The 14,474-nt window shown below is 64.6% G+C and overlaps 1 protein-coding gene across 3 annotated transcripts in view; it reads right to left on the bottom strand.

The window, feature by feature from the left end:
• Positions 1 to 950: 950 nt before the first annotated feature.
• TMEM132D (transmembrane protein 132D) overlaps positions 951 to 14,474 on the bottom strand; it is a 479,768-nt gene continuing 466,244 nt past the window's right edge. For all 3 annotated transcript variants that reach the window (XM_002723061.6, XM_089323224.1, XM_070065752.2), the window contains 4 exons: positions 13,789 to 13,994; positions 11,147 to 11,420; positions 9,906 to 10,097; positions 951 to 7,874 (listed from right to left, as the gene is read on the bottom strand). In XM_002723061.6, coding sequence (XP_002723107.4) covers positions 6,723 to 7,874; positions 9,906 to 10,097; positions 11,147 to 11,420; positions 13,789 to 13,994 — 1,824 coding nt within the window. In that variant the 3' untranslated portion in view covers positions 951 to 6,722. The remainder of the gene's footprint in view (positions 7,875 to 9,905; positions 10,098 to 11,146; positions 11,421 to 13,788; positions 13,995 to 14,474) is intronic.

Genomic DNA, 14,474 nt, shown 5'->3' with positions numbered 1-14,474 from the left:
CAGTAGATGGGATTCTGGCTGTACAGAGTAAGGTTAGTCTGGGAGAGGGAGGCTTCACGCATGCCCTGCTCCACTCACGGGGAGTTGGCCCCTGGGAGTGCGGCAGCAGGGCTCCCACGGGAGGGAGGGGCAGCCCTTGTCTCCACGGCTCCCGAGGGGAGGAGCTGCACACAGCTCATTTTCTTTCTTTCCTGAAGTGACTGACACAGAGACGATGACGCTGGTCCCAGTGAAGGTGCCGTCTCCCGTCCCTGGGCAGAGCAGCCAGGGTGCGTGTCCATTCCTCCAGCAGCAGGTCAGCTTCCTGGTTCCCTTTAGGCGACCAAGTGAAACAGCAGACTGGGGCCTCATCATTCAGCCCATAAACTATTGATTGTCTCTGTTCACCCATCCGTCCACCCACCTGTCAGTTCTCCCATCCACCCTTTTATCTGTTCATCCATCCATCCAACCATCTGTCCCTCCACCAACCCATAAAATCATCCATCTATCCATGTATTCACCTATCCAACGCTTCATCCACTCACCCACCCACCCACTCATCCATCAATGCATCCACGTGCCAACAACCCATCCACTCATCCACCCACCCACACAATTCATCCAACTGGCCACTCATCCATCTACCAATCCATACAATCACCCATCTGTCCATGCATTCACCTACCCAACAATTCTTCCACTCACCCAGACACTCATCTATCCACTCACCCACTCATCCATCAATAGATCAACCAACCCAACAATCCATTCACTAATCCATCAACTCATCCATCCATCCATCCACCTACCCATCAATGCTTCCACCTTCCAACAATCCACCCACTCACCCACTCATCCACCCACCACCTACTCATCCACCCACCCATCCACTCCCCACCCACCCATCCACCCACCCATCCACTCCCCACCCACCCATCCACCCACCACCCAGTCAATCCATCCATGCATCCGCCCACCCACCTGCCCAACGCATCAATGCATCACCTACCCAACAGTCCATCTCCTCATCCGTTCAAACGTCCATCCACCAACCACTCCTCTATCCACTCAAACATCCATGCATTGATCCATTCCATTACCCAGACATCCAAACATTCATTCAGTCATTCATGCAGAAGGGAGTTGATTGACTGCTTAGTCCTATAGGATGGCTGTAACCGTGAAGCATAAGGAAGAGAACAGGGTGGCCGCATTCTTCACTCTTCTGTGCCTTGGACTCCACCAGAAAAGAAACACAACAAGCAAGCCGGCCAAGACTCAGGCAGGCCAAGCCCAGAGCGCCCCAGGAGCTACGGAGGAGGGCTGGGGTGACCAGAGCAGGAGGGGAGTGGCGGCCGCTCCGAGGTCATCCCCTCGGGGACCTGCAGGAGGAGGAGGGGTGAAGCCTGGGGAATCTGGGAGAGCAGCAGCAGCCAGCGCAGAGCCCTGGGCAAGGGTGACCTTGTTTCGCTTGAGGAGTAGAGAGAGGGAAGCCGTGAGGCTGGTGCTTCCCCAGCAGGAGGGTGGCTGGTGGGTGACGAGGGTGGAGAGGGGACGGTCCCATCTGCACAGGAACTTCAGGACAGGACAGAGTCTCCTACTTCATTCTAGAAACGGTGGGCATCTGTTGGTTGTGGTGCAGGAGTGACACCACTTGAATCGTGTCTCGGAAAGGTCGCCGTAGATTTTCACTGAGCAAACACTGCCTGCGTGGTGAATTTACCCAGGAGCCACAGACGTTGCAGCTACAGAAGCCAAGAAGTGCAAACTGCGGGACGGTCCTTGGCCACTTGGCTTCCCCTGGTGCAGTTGAGGTCCGGCTCCATTGAACACCAGGGAGACCCATGCCTGTCCACGACAGCGGGGTCCTGCCCACAGCGTGCTGCCCTCGGTGGCTCTCCCAGGGCCACTCCTCAGCCCGGGCCTCGCTATCCTGGTTCAGAGTCTTCCTGATTATTTAAAAAGAAAAACTCATGGGACTGGAAGTGGAGTTGGGGAGCCAGAAAGCAGCAACGGAAGGCAATGGTGGGAGACCCACGTCCAGTCTCCCGGATCTTGGTGTGGCCTTGTGGCTCCGCCCCCCCTCCCTCTGCGTCCCTGTCCTGCGTGTGGCTCAGTGATGACATCGTGCCTCCTCCCAGTTTCCAGAGCTGAAGAAGACACCCAGGGCCGAGGCCTGCACCGTGGCGTCTTGCCAGGGACAGCTCTGCACTCCGGCCTGACCACAGGTATTGGGACGCCCACTGGGCTTACTCTGGGATGGCTAACTGTGGAACTCGCAAGTCTAGGATTTCCGGAGGCCGCCACGTGGCGTGGCTGTGCCTGAGAAGGGTGCTTGGGGCCGATGCAGAGACGAGAGGAGGGGAGAAGAGCGTGCGGGCGCGGGCCCGCCCAGGGCATCCACTTCAGAAGCCGAGTGACCCTGCTTGTGCCGTCCCAGGAGCCACAACATCCTGCCCTCTGCTGGCCCCAGTTGTGTCCTCGTCCGTTTAAAGATGCCTTGAAGATTCTCTCCACAGCAAACAGCAGAACAGGACACCTGCCCTGCCCTGCCCTGGGCCTCGCGCCCCAGACACAGAATGGGCTCCCTGGCAGCACCGCTGCCGCCCAACCCTGCACAGCCCGGGACGAGGCCTCGGCTGAAGAGTCAGGCTGAGGTCTCGCTGGATCGGGGTGGACCCTGACCTGGTGGCCTGCGTCTTAGGACAAGAGGACCCATTTGGACACAGATACATGGCCTAGAAGCCTCATGAAGATGGGCAGCGGGTGGAGGGTTACAGCAACGCGTCCACCAGGCCGACAGGAGCTGCGGAAATAAGGGGAGGGGCGTGGGGCTGTCTGCCACCCTGCCCGCAGCCCGGCATCAGCCTGCAGCCTCCAGCCCTCTGCGAGAACCAGTTCCCCTGTTGTAAGCAGCCCAGCAGTGGTGATCTGCCATGGCCGCCCTGGGAGAAGGCCACACCTCCCTAAGTACGTGGGCCTCTGTACCCAGTGCTAGCGTTCCCTGTTCCTACCTACTGCTCACTGGCAAACAGCCCGCACGTCCCTACACAGGTGTCAGCCGGGCCAGGTGCAAGGAAGGGGCTGGATCCCGACCGGGCCCTGCAGGCACCAGCTCCGGCTGAGTCTGGGCCCCTGGCCTGCGGGACCTGTCCCCACGCCACCCCTCGAGGGCCCATCCAGACCTGCAAATGGCCAGTCCATTGCAGACTGCTGGCCGGGGGACCTGAGGGTCCCTGGGCGACTTCCTTGGTCTGCTCACATGTGTGTGGCGGCTCCGTGGCTCGCTGCAGTGACGGCTACAGGGACGGCGGGAGCGAGAGACTGCGCCCAGGCAGCACCACATCAGTGACTAAGTCTCAGTTCTGAGCTTCCCAGAGGGAACGAGAACAGCTCTGCCCCTCGCGCGCCCCGGGAGTAAAGTGGGTGTGACACTGAAGGTGACACAGGCTGTGCCGTGGGTGGACGTTCCGGGGAGGCCCCGGGCTGGTGCACACTGTGGCAGCTGTCCAGGCCCTGCAGGACCAGAGGCTGGAACTGACATGTGGGTGTCCTGACCCCAGAGCTAGGCTGTGGCTGTGTTTGGAAACAGGGGCTTTAACGAATTAGGACAAGGCCACTCCGGAGCTGGCCGACCCTGATCCAAGGTGCCTGACGTCCTTAAAGAGAACGCGTGCCCGCCGGGGGCAGGCAGAGACAGGGATGGCAGCCAGGGAGGACGGCCAGCCAACAGCAGGTGCTGGCAGAGGCTCAGGTCAGATGCCCGTGCTAAAAGCTCCCAAATGGGGCCGACCTGCTGAGGCCGCGACCTCAGATCGGTGAGAACACGCTTCTGCTGCCCGGAGGTTGGTGGCTGCTATGTCTGAGGTCCAGGGCCCGGCCAGGGAGCAGCAGGAGAAGCAGCGAGAGTGGGGGCTGCACACGAGGGGCGTTTCCTGCCGAGCGTGGGAGCAAGCCGCGGCCATGGGGGCGGACAGCTGGCGTGGATGAGTGGACGTGGCAGGTGTGCGGTTCCATGGTCAGAGGCATGCCCGGCAGGGGTCTCGCAATGCATTGCTTAGCGGGGGACAAGGGGACACACAGATTGAACTGTCCCCAACCACGCAGCACCCCCTCCTGTCCCCCACTTGTGGGCAGAGCAGTGAGATGGGGGGTGGGACTGGGACTTCAAGCCGGCGGCCCCGGTGGGGGAGGGGACCCCGCCCTCAGCCCCATGGGCAGCCCTGTTCCACCCACATGCGTGGGTGTCCAGGGGACAGGAAAAATCCGAGTCTTCCAGGGGCGCTCTCTGAAGTGCTACCGCCGGCTCCAGCTCTCTTGGGCCACCTGGAAGTGATCTTGTTTGTTGCCCGCTCCCAGGGCCGTGAGTAAGGCCTCTGAGGGAGGCGCGGCTGCTGCTCCCCGCTCTCCCTCGTCCCTCGCAGTGGCTCTAGGCACACAGGGGCCCCGACGCTCGCCGCTGTTTCCACGAACAGGAGGACCCAGGGGCTTCTCCTCAGGTGGAAGTGCCTGGGGCTGCTGCGGAGATCAGCCGTGGACCCCAGCCCAGTCTGTGCGCAGGGACCGTGAGGCCCCAGGGAGAGACAGGGCGCCGTCCTCGCTCGCATCTGGAGGGTGGCTGGGGTGCACCAGCCCACCACCAGTCAGGATTTTAGGAGAGGACTGCACATGCGATGCATTTGCAAATAAATGCCTTCCTGTCCTGCAGGACAGACCCGGTGCACAGTGCACTTTGCCACGATGAGCCAACATTGCCTCCATGCACCGCCATGCACCCAGCCCCCACGCAGAGCGGCACTGCACCGTGTCGGGGTCTGACTGGATTGGGCTGGGGTCCTCTGATGTCGTCCTGGCCATGGCAGAGCCTTGGCCATGGACGCCAGCCCCGAGGAGGGGTCTCCGTGCAGAAAGACAAAGCACAACCAGTGAGGCCCTGAATGCAAACTTTGTATTTACAGCCCACGAGTTTATAAATATCTGTTACATTCTTACAATCTACAGTAGCTCTGCAGCTGGCCGGGGAGCCACTCCGAATGGAATGGAATATCGTAGGGGTCAGAATGGGACCATGAGGGGACCACTGGACGCCAACGACTATCCCTTGAGAGGAGTGACAAGTTGGTCACCCAGCCGGCCAAAGTGGGTGAACGTGGGGAAGGCAGCAGGTCACTGGTGCACCGCATCTCGGAGCCAGCAGGTGGCACCGAGGGTGGAGGGCAGAGCCTGTGGTGGGAAGGGGAACCAGGGTAATTTGTGCACCCTCAGGATTCAGCTGGAGAGAGGTGGAGGGGAGGAAACAGAAGGGGAGGAAGAGGGAGAGGATATGGCGGACAGACAGGTTCAGACAGAGACACAGAGACAGAGAAATTAGAAAGGAGATCTAAGGAGCAGAAGAGAAAGAAAATGACACAGAGGAAAAGCAGAAACGGAGACAGGCTCAGCAGCACGGCCCCGGCCCCGGCCCCCACCTTTCCCAGGGGCGCCTGGAGCTGACCGTCAGCCGGCCCTGCACCCTGCCTGGCAAGACTCCCGGGAACCCTCCCGTCTTTCCTCCCCTCCGGCTCTGCCGGCTCTGCGCCTGGGGAAGTGCATACCCGTCCGTGAGCCCCCATGTGAAGCGAGGCTCAGCTTCCCGGGGCGGACTGTGGGCCCAGGGCTGTGTCCGCTGCCTCCCCACCACAGTCGCTGGTACAGCACCTTCCTCCGTGTCTCCAAGGTGGAGATGCCCTTCTTGTCCACGCGATGGGGGCAGGCTCTCTGCTGCCGGCCTCTCACACCCCCAGAGCCCCACCTCTGTGCCCCTGCCGTGCCCTGCAGGACACCCCGGTATGTCTCAAGAGCCCGACAGACAGGAGAGCTGGCCAGGGTGGCCCCCGCCCCGCTGCACACCGGCCCTCGTCATCCCGGACAAGCCAGGGGAGCTTGGTGCTGACTTTGTGGTGAATTCTGCTGACTCAAAGTCAAGTCCACCAGCGCTGGCGTCTGCTGATGGTCCCCTGGGAGTGGACACAAACCCTGGAGGGAGGAAGGGGCTCAGGGGAGGCTGGACACCGCCCACCCTCGCCTCTGCCTGCTGGCTCTGGGAGGTGGCAGCGGAGGGGAGGCTGGTGCACTTCACGCAGGGGGTGTGTGCTGCACGGAGCCTGGTTCTTGGAACCGGATGGAACTCTGCCCTCCCTCTCTCCAGGGAGTGGCAAGTTCTGGGTGTGTGGTTACAAAGATTCTGGTGACCCTCCCAGTCCCCGCTCTGCCCCTCGGTGACCCCCATGATGGGGAGTCGGAAGCTGACAACCCGCCTCTCCAGCTGACCCTGGAGCCCCAGCCCTGCCTCTGACCACGCTCTCTCTGGGCAAGGGGCCGCTCCCATACCCAGGACGCTCCCCCCCGCCCCGAGCCCCGCCTTCTTCCCTTGTCTGCAGCCCCCTGGGACAATCCCCCACAGGGCGGATTCAAGAGAGGGACAGTGCACTCTTCCAGGCAGCTCCCAGGAACCCGGGGGCTCCGAGCTCGCCCTGCTGCAAGTCTGAGCGATCTTGCCACCACACAGGTTGAGCCTTGAACCTCTGGGCAAGACGCTGGACGTCCAGTCTGCACCCCCGGGCTTGTCTCTGGGGCTCAGCCGACAGTGCCACCCGCGTCACGTCCTGTCACTCCACGTCTCTCCCGCGAGCACCCCGGCTACACGTCCCGGGAGTCAAGGCCCCAAGGTGAACGAGAAGGAGCGTCCACACGTGTGCAGCTCACACGGCCTCCCGTGGCCTCGCCGGGCTGTCGCCGGGGCCCAGGGCCTGGCACGCCCACTTCAGGTCGTCCTCGCTCCCCGTACCCGGAGCGCTCGGCGGGGTGAGGGCAGTGAACGTGCTGAACCTCACTCTTTTCCTCCTGGAGGCCGGGGATGCGAGGGGCTCCCCCGGCCCCGTCCCGTCGCCGCCGGCGGCTGCCGGGGGCTGCAGCAGCTGCCCGTTGAGGCCCCCCTTCTGGGGGTCCGTGCTGAGCAGGTACTTGCTCTCCTCCAGGTCAAGGCCCTGGTCCAGGCAAGTCACCTGCTCCAACTGGGGGCTGGCGAAGTGCACGTGGCTCCCGAGCGGCTCGGTGCGGTGGCTCAGGCCCAGCCAGGCGTGCGAGTGGCTCAGGCCCTCCTGTTCCTCCACGGGCACCTGCTTGTGCCTGTACCGGAGGGCGAAGGTGGCGCAGTTGGCGAGGAAGACGACGATGGCCAGGCAGAAGACGCCCAGCAGTGCGTACATGCCGATCTCCAGGTCGCTCAGCCCCTTGGACGCCTGCAGGGGGTCGCTGTCGTCCACCTCCGCGCCGCCCCCGGGGGGCTCCCCTTGGTCTGGGGAGCTGGCCAGGTCCGTGGGGAAGGCCTGCCAGTGGCCGCTGTTGCCGTCCGTGGGGCTCCCCTGACCCCTCCCCCTCCAGAAGGTGGCCCGCTCGGTGGTGGCGCCCCTGCCTTCCGTGAGCCCCCGGGAAGAGCTGCCGTGGTGCTGCCCCTCCGGCCGCCCCCACTCCTGCTGGGGTCTCCTGGGTCTTCGGTCACTGATGCCGGTTTCCAGGCGAGCCCCTGGCCCCGGCTGTCCGCTGTTGCTTGTGTTGGGGGTGGCGTCGTTTTGGCCGAACTTGACCCTGACGCTGGCGGTCCCCACGGCCAGGATGCTCTTGCGCTTGGACTTCTGGCACGACTCGCTGATGGCCATCTCCACTTTCACCAGGGCGCCCTGGCCTTCCGTCTCGGCCGCGATGACCGGCCACTGGGCCTTGGGGTCTTGGCGGATGGAGACCACCTTCTCGTCCAAGGACGTGACCAGCAGGGAGAAGTCTTTTCCATCGTAAATGTCCAAGGGGGTGACGGAGCCGTCGCTGAACTGAACCCAGCAACTGATGGCTGCTTCCTGTTGGGTGAGATTGATGGGTCAGTCAGTCAAAGTGGGCGGGACCCAAGTCAGCACCAGGTCTCAATAGAACAGGCAGACGGCGGCAGAAAGCACGGCTCAGGAGCCAAGGGGGCGTCCACACAGCGTGCAGACAGGAGCCAAGGAGGACCAGGGGCGGAGAGAATTCTCAGTGACATACGCGGCTGCAGTGCAGCGCCAGCGCCCCCTAGCGGGAGCTGCTGTCTTCCCTAGCGGTGTGAGAGCAGCCCCGGGCGGGCAGGGCCCACTCTGCACAGTCAGCAGCTGCGTGTCTGAGGCCATCGCTGGCCAGCGGGGCTGCTTACGAACTCTACGTCTGCAAACGAAAATTCCGTGCTCCCTTATTCTCGGGTGGCCTGAACCCCAAGTCCCGCTTCCGTATCACTGATTGAAGACCCTCGATTCGACCAGGACGCCCTGGGTGTCCCTCCCAGGGGATTTGGCTGTCCTGGGTCTGCAGGGAGGGGCTCGTTCTGAGCCGGGGTACAGCTCGGCTTGGGGGTGAGGAGCTCAGGCAGCCGGGCGCAGAGCAGGGTCCTGGTTGGGGCTCTGTGGGTCTGCCTGCACCTGCACACCCCGTCCCACCCGTGGGAGGATTTGGGAGCCAGAAAGATGGCTGGGCCCAAGGGTGCTGCAGCCCCAACCTCCTGGCTTCTGACTTTGCAGCTGCAACCAGCTTGCTCTGTGAGCCCCTGGAGACGGACCCCAGTCTAACACAAGTGAAGACGTCACCTTGCCAGGCAGTCAACTGTGGGCCTGCTGCTTCCGCCCTCTGCCCACCCTCCTGGAGAACCTGCCTCACCCTGAACCCAGATCAAGGAGCCAGGCAGACGGCTGCTATGGGAGCGTTCATCTCCACAGCGCCGAGCCTGCCTCTGCTCGCTCCCTCTCTCGCTCTCTCTCTCTCTCCCTCTCATTTGAAAGAAGAAATGCATCAGGGAAGTCCTACGTGGGAGCAGCCGTGCGACCACATATGGGGAAGAGCCTGGGCTTGGCTGGTGAGCACTTGTGCCACTGGGCCGTGGGTGGGGCCGGCTGCTGGCCGGAACACCCCGTGGGGACACGGTGCAGAAGCCAAGGGACGGGACACGTGTGCAGGGAACTCCAATGTGTTCTGGGTGCTACGAAGCCACACAGGGGGTGGCGCCACGCAGGCCCGCGAGGGAGCAGGGCTCGGGGCCGGGCGCTGAGTAGCTCTGCGTGCCAGGAAGGGGGTTGCTCTCTGGCCTTGGCCTGGCTGTGTCTCACGTGGTCACCTGACTTTGTCACCCCGCTGAGACGGGAGGAGGCCTCCGCTGACTGCCCTGTGCCGTCTGAAGCGCACATCCTGGCTGGCCCCGTTCCTGGAGAGATAGAGGCTTGCGCTCCTGAGCCCCTCGCTTTCGGGGGTCTCCGAACCCCAGGTAAGGGGACGGGGCCTCGGCGGCAGGGACAGGCAGGGGCCGGGGGGCTCTGTGCCCCGCGCTGCTCTGGATGAGCACACACGAGTTTCTGTGAGGAAGGGGCGATGGGGGCCAGCACTGTGGGTGCCTGGTTCATGCCTGGAGCCAATCACGGGTGTGGCGATGCCTTCCTCTGCTCCCTCCCTGTCCCCGACCTGCTGTCCAGGGCCCCCAGGACTTGGCCTCACTGTCAGCCTCCAGGCACGGCATGTCCAGGGCCAGGGCCGTCTGCACGGTGCAGGGAGGGAGTGCGCACGGCCAGGGCCAGCCTGCGGCACCGCCAGTGTGGCGCACGGGACGGGCGCCAGGCTCCAGGCTGCGGTCTCCTGCGGCCTGTCATGGTTCACCTAGCGCAGGACTGTTTCTCTTTTGCATCTCGATCTGGGGGAGCCGGCAGGCGTGGGGCCGAGCTGCTGCCTGTTTCTGAAGCCCCCTGGGAGACAGAAACACTCCCGTGGGAGCTCACCGCCTGGGAGGCCACCGTGATTTGCCTGTTCTCAGTGTCCACGTCCCGGGGGTCACGGGGAGGGCCGGAACACCCCCCGTTTCCACGTCGCGGCCCCCTCACCTGCTTGGGCCTCTGCAGCAGCTCCTGGGCCACGGCTGTGGCAAAGATGGCTCTGTTGCTGCCTGGGCTGAGCTGCAGGGCCAGCGACAGCCCCGTCACCAGCTGCACCCCAAGGTCCGTGATGGTCACCCTCTCGTCCAGCACGGTGACGGTCTTCTCAGCCAGGATGGCGTCCGACAGAGGCGACAGGATCTAGGGGCAGGACAAGGGGAGGTTTCGCGCGGGCCCCGCGGTCCACGGGCGATGCTGTGTGCCTGGGTGGAGACCCGGTCTCACCCGCGGCCTCCTGAGCTGCAGACTCTGCCCCGGGGTGGGGTGGGTGGGGCTCGTTGCCCCTCACTCAGCCCACAGCTGAGTAGACCCCGCCCTGCAGCTCCTCCTCGACGGGGGGCGTTGGGATTTCCATGCATTTCACACCTAACCTTAGGCTGCTTCTACGGCACCAACTGGCAGCCTGCTCCTTCGCCGGAGTCCTCACCGCTCCCTGCCGCCGGCCTCCAGGGAAGGAGCTGGGTCGGCTGCCCCGTTCAGCCCCCACCACCTGCTCCCCTCCCGGCTGTGCCTCTGGGCTCCTGTGCAGGTCACTCCTGGTCCACAGCCCCGACACGCGTGGACTTTCCTCCCAGATGAAGCCTCCTGCTTCCCACGCCTGCCGGCTTTCCAGAGCGGCTCTGCTCCACACCTGCCACCGCCCCACGGGGCTCCAGCCTCAAGGACCCCTCACGCCAGCTGCCCGAGCGACCTCAGACCTCGTAGGGCAGCGCGTTGGCAACAGACGCCCTCCTCGTTCTCAGACCCAGCTGAGTGGCCCCAGATGAGAATGGGGTTAGTGAAGGCGCTGGTTTCCACCGGGTGTGGCACACTGTCCCCCAGCGGCCGTGCCACCCGGCCAGCAGAGCTGTGACTTCCTCCCGCCCTCAGCCGATTCCTGGAGGCGCCAGTTCTCGTCCTGCCTGAGGCAGAGGTGGCACAGACTTCCGCCCCTGGAGGCTGTGTGGGGACGGCCATCAGTGAGCTGGGGCGCCGAGGAGCAGGTGGCCCAGGAGGGCAGCTTACTTCCCGTGACAGCGGCTGCTTAGGGGGCAGAGGGTGTGGGAGTGAGCAGCCAGAGGAGCCGGCCTGGGGCTCCTGGCGTGGAGCAGCACGCGCTGGGTGCAGCATCCTGGCTTGCCCTCGCGCCTTCACCCGAGTCCTCACCCCGTCCCAAGCGACGACAGACAGCTGCCTTCCGGCCCTCCTACCTGGAGGGTGGTCATCCCCAGCTCCTGCCCGACCAGGATCTGGCCTCCCTGCAGCGTGGCGACCCTGGGCTCCTCCACCTGCATGAAGTCTCGGACGAGCTCCGTGATGTCCACTTGCCAGTCCGAGCCCAGCAGGTGGGCCAGGTGCCCCCCGGGGCCAGCCGCCTCGGCCACAAACTGCGTCAGGACCCGCACCATGGCGTGCTGGTACTGCAGGGTGCAGCCGCGGCCCCTCCGCTCCTCGTCTTCCTCTTCCTCGCTGTCCCGGACCGGCCTGTCGAACAGTCAGCACGTTAGCAGCCGTCCACTGCCTGGACCGGCTGCCTGGAGCTTCAAACCGCGAACCCGCCTCCGCGGAGCTGCCGGCGTGGCACAGGCATGGGCAGTACAAGGTGCTGGGCCACCGTGGGGCGCCAGTGCCGGCCAGTGGGATGGGTCGGGGTGGGCGACAAGCACAGGTGCACTCTTCCTAGTGGCCGCACCTCCTGGCCGTTCCTCTGTGCCATGTTCTTTCCTCGGCACGGGCTGGCCCTGGTGACGTCACTGCGGCTTCCACCCCGGTTCTATTTCCTTGGTTCTGGGTAGCCTGCCTATGGAGGCGCCACATGATAGAGCATTGGCTCGACCAACAGCCAGAGAGGATCCACAGCTCTCCGCCCAATAGCCAGTGAGGGGGCGGGGCCCTCAGCCTGACAGCCAATGAGGAGGCAGGGCTCTCAGCCAGTGAGGAGGCGGGGCCCTGAGCCCTCAGCCAGTGAGGGGGCGGGGCCCTCAGCCCTCAGCCAGTGAGGAGGAGGGGCCCTCAGCCCTCAGCCAGTGAGGAGCTGCCCCCTGCCAGCAGCCCTGGGAGTGCAGTGACAGTGGCTGCTTCCCGACCTGGGTCCTCAGGTGAGACCACTGCCTGCAGGAGCCCCGGCTCCGAGGCCCCGGCTCAGCCGTGCCTGGGTTCCTGACCCCGGCTGCTCTCTGGTGAGTGGCCTGGGTTCCTGACCCCGGCTGCTCTCTGGTGAGTGGCCTGGGTTCCTGACCCCGGCTGCTCCCTGGTGAGTGGCCTGGGTTCCTGACCCCGGCTGCTCCCTGGTGAGTGGCCTGGGTTCCTGACCCCGGCTGCTCCCTGGTGAGTGGCCTGGGTTCCTGACCCCGGCTGCTCCCTGGTGAGTGGCGTGAAGCTCCGGGGCTGTTTCAGAGCACGGGGGTTTGCCGCAAGCTGAGGGTGGCTCGCTCGCGGGGGCTGTGGGCGACTGGCACGGCCCTGCACAGGCACCCCCGGGGGCTGTGAGTGTCCAACCCCGAGTGAGGTGGGCAGGATCAGGAGGGGTCTCAGTGGGCCCCCACCCCTCCTCTGCTCCTGACCCCCTCAGCTCACTCCCCACCCCCCTCTGCTCCTGACCCCGCTCAGCTCACTCCCCACCCCCCTCTGCTCCTGACCCCCTCAGCTCACTCCCCACCCCCCCTCTGCTCCTGACCCCCTCAGCTCACTCCCCACCCCCCCTCTGCTCCTGACCCCCTCAGCTCACTCCCCACCTCCCCTCTGCTCCTGACCCCGCTCAGCTCACTCCCCACCCCCCTCTGCTCCTGACCCCCTCAGCTCACTCCCCACCCCCCTCTGCTCCTGACCCCCTCAGCTCACTCCCCATCCCCCTCTGCTCCTGACCCCACTCAGCTCACTCCCCACCTGGACATCCGCTCTTCTGAGCCAGAGAGCTGCCGTGCCCTCCACCACCGGTGCCATGGCCAGTCCATCCCTGTGGGCTCTCCCGGACCCCACCCTCCCAGCTTGGCCGGAGAATCCCCTGTGGCGCAGCCTTCATCCTGGAAGCCCCTCCTCCTCCCAGGGCCTCCAAGACTACAGGGGATGGGACGGGAAAGTGATCTGTCGGGTGAGATCCGGGAGTACCTCCCTGTCTGAGATCCGGGAGTACCTCCCTGTCTGAGATCCGGGAGTACCTCCCTGTCCATGCGATCCGGGAGTATCTCCCTGCCTGGATGAGCCGGGCACACAGCCCAAGGCGGGCAGGGTCTGTCCCATGCTTGGGTGGACACTGCCCTCCTCCTGGTGTCCATTCTGTGCTCGGGTGGACACTGCCCTCCTCCTGGTGTCCATCCTGTGCTCGGGTGGACACTGCCCTCCTCCTGGTGTCCATGCTGTGCTCGGGTAGACACTGCCCTCCTCCTGGTGTCCATGCTGTGCTCGGGTAGACACTGCCCTCCTCCTGGTGTCCATGCTGTGCTCGGGTAGACACTGCCCTCCTCCTGGTGTCCATCCTGTGCTCCGCAGGACTGCCCTCTTCCCCTAGGGGCCCCAGCTGCAGCTGGGCGCCATGGCAGAGACCTGGGCAGTGCCCCGGTGTGTTCTGTCCACGTGGCCGCAGCGAGTAGACCAGGAGTGGGCACTGGTGTCAAGGCAGGGCTCCCGGCCAGGTCTCTCCCTGCAGGGGTGGGAGCGGGGTGGGGGCTGCACTTGCTGCTGGAGTTGCAGTGGGGGTAGGAGGGAAGTGGGGGACCTCATGAGGAAGCCGGGCTGAGAGATGGGGGAGACTCCGGTCCTCCGTGCACCACGTGAGTCCTGGGGTCCGGGCCTGAGGCGAGCCAGCCTGGAGACGCCCCTCACCTCAGCGGGCCGACACGGACGAGCCACCCACCTTTTGCTGGAGACGACGGGCACCCTCCAGCCCTTGATCTGATTGAGCTCGGTGTCGGAGACCTCGATGTGCAGCGGGAGCCGGGGCGCCCACACCGTCATCCGCAGGGGGCTGCTCAGGTGCTGGTAGGTGAAGCTCACCTCCACGCCCACCTTGCCTTTCATCTCCTTCCCGTTGACGAACACGAAGTCACATCTGTCGGAGACCTGGGAGGGGGCGGAGACGGGGAGGGGCCGCTCAGATCCCCGCTGACCCCGCAGCCTGAGGGGCGGGGCCCAGAGGAGGGAGGCGGGCCTGGTGCCAGTCGGCAACGGTGTCCCAACAGGGCACATCTGGGACTCTGTCCGCGTGACCAGCTAAGGAGCCGCAGCCGGCCAGCCGCGATGGCAAGTCACCGGAAAAGGAAAAGCTTCAACATTTCAGAGGCGCCTGCTGGGAGATAATGGCCACAATCAAGGCAGGTCACAGGTGCAGCAGCTCGCACGGTTACCGTGCGTACATGTGTGCATGCATGTGTGTGTGTGTGTGCATGTGTGCGCGCATGCATGTATGTGCACATGTGTGCATGTGCATGTGTGTGCGTGTGTGCATATGTGTGTGTGTGTGGTGGGAGCCCTGAGTAGCAGGCACCCAGAGCTGGGATTCCCAGCAGTCACCAGGCCGACCTCGAGTGTGCACGCACCCCC

Source organism: Oryctolagus cuniculus, chromosome 21 (assembly GCF_051225735.1).
Source record: "Oryctolagus cuniculus isolate XC-2025 breed Fujian yellow rabbit chromosome 21, ASM5122573v1, whole genome shotgun sequence".
Lineage (NCBI taxonomy): Eukaryota > Metazoa > Chordata > Mammalia > Lagomorpha > Leporidae > Oryctolagus > Oryctolagus cuniculus.
The sequence above is the reverse complement of the archived record's forward strand: the minus strand, read 5'-3'. Positions and strand labels throughout refer to the sequence as shown.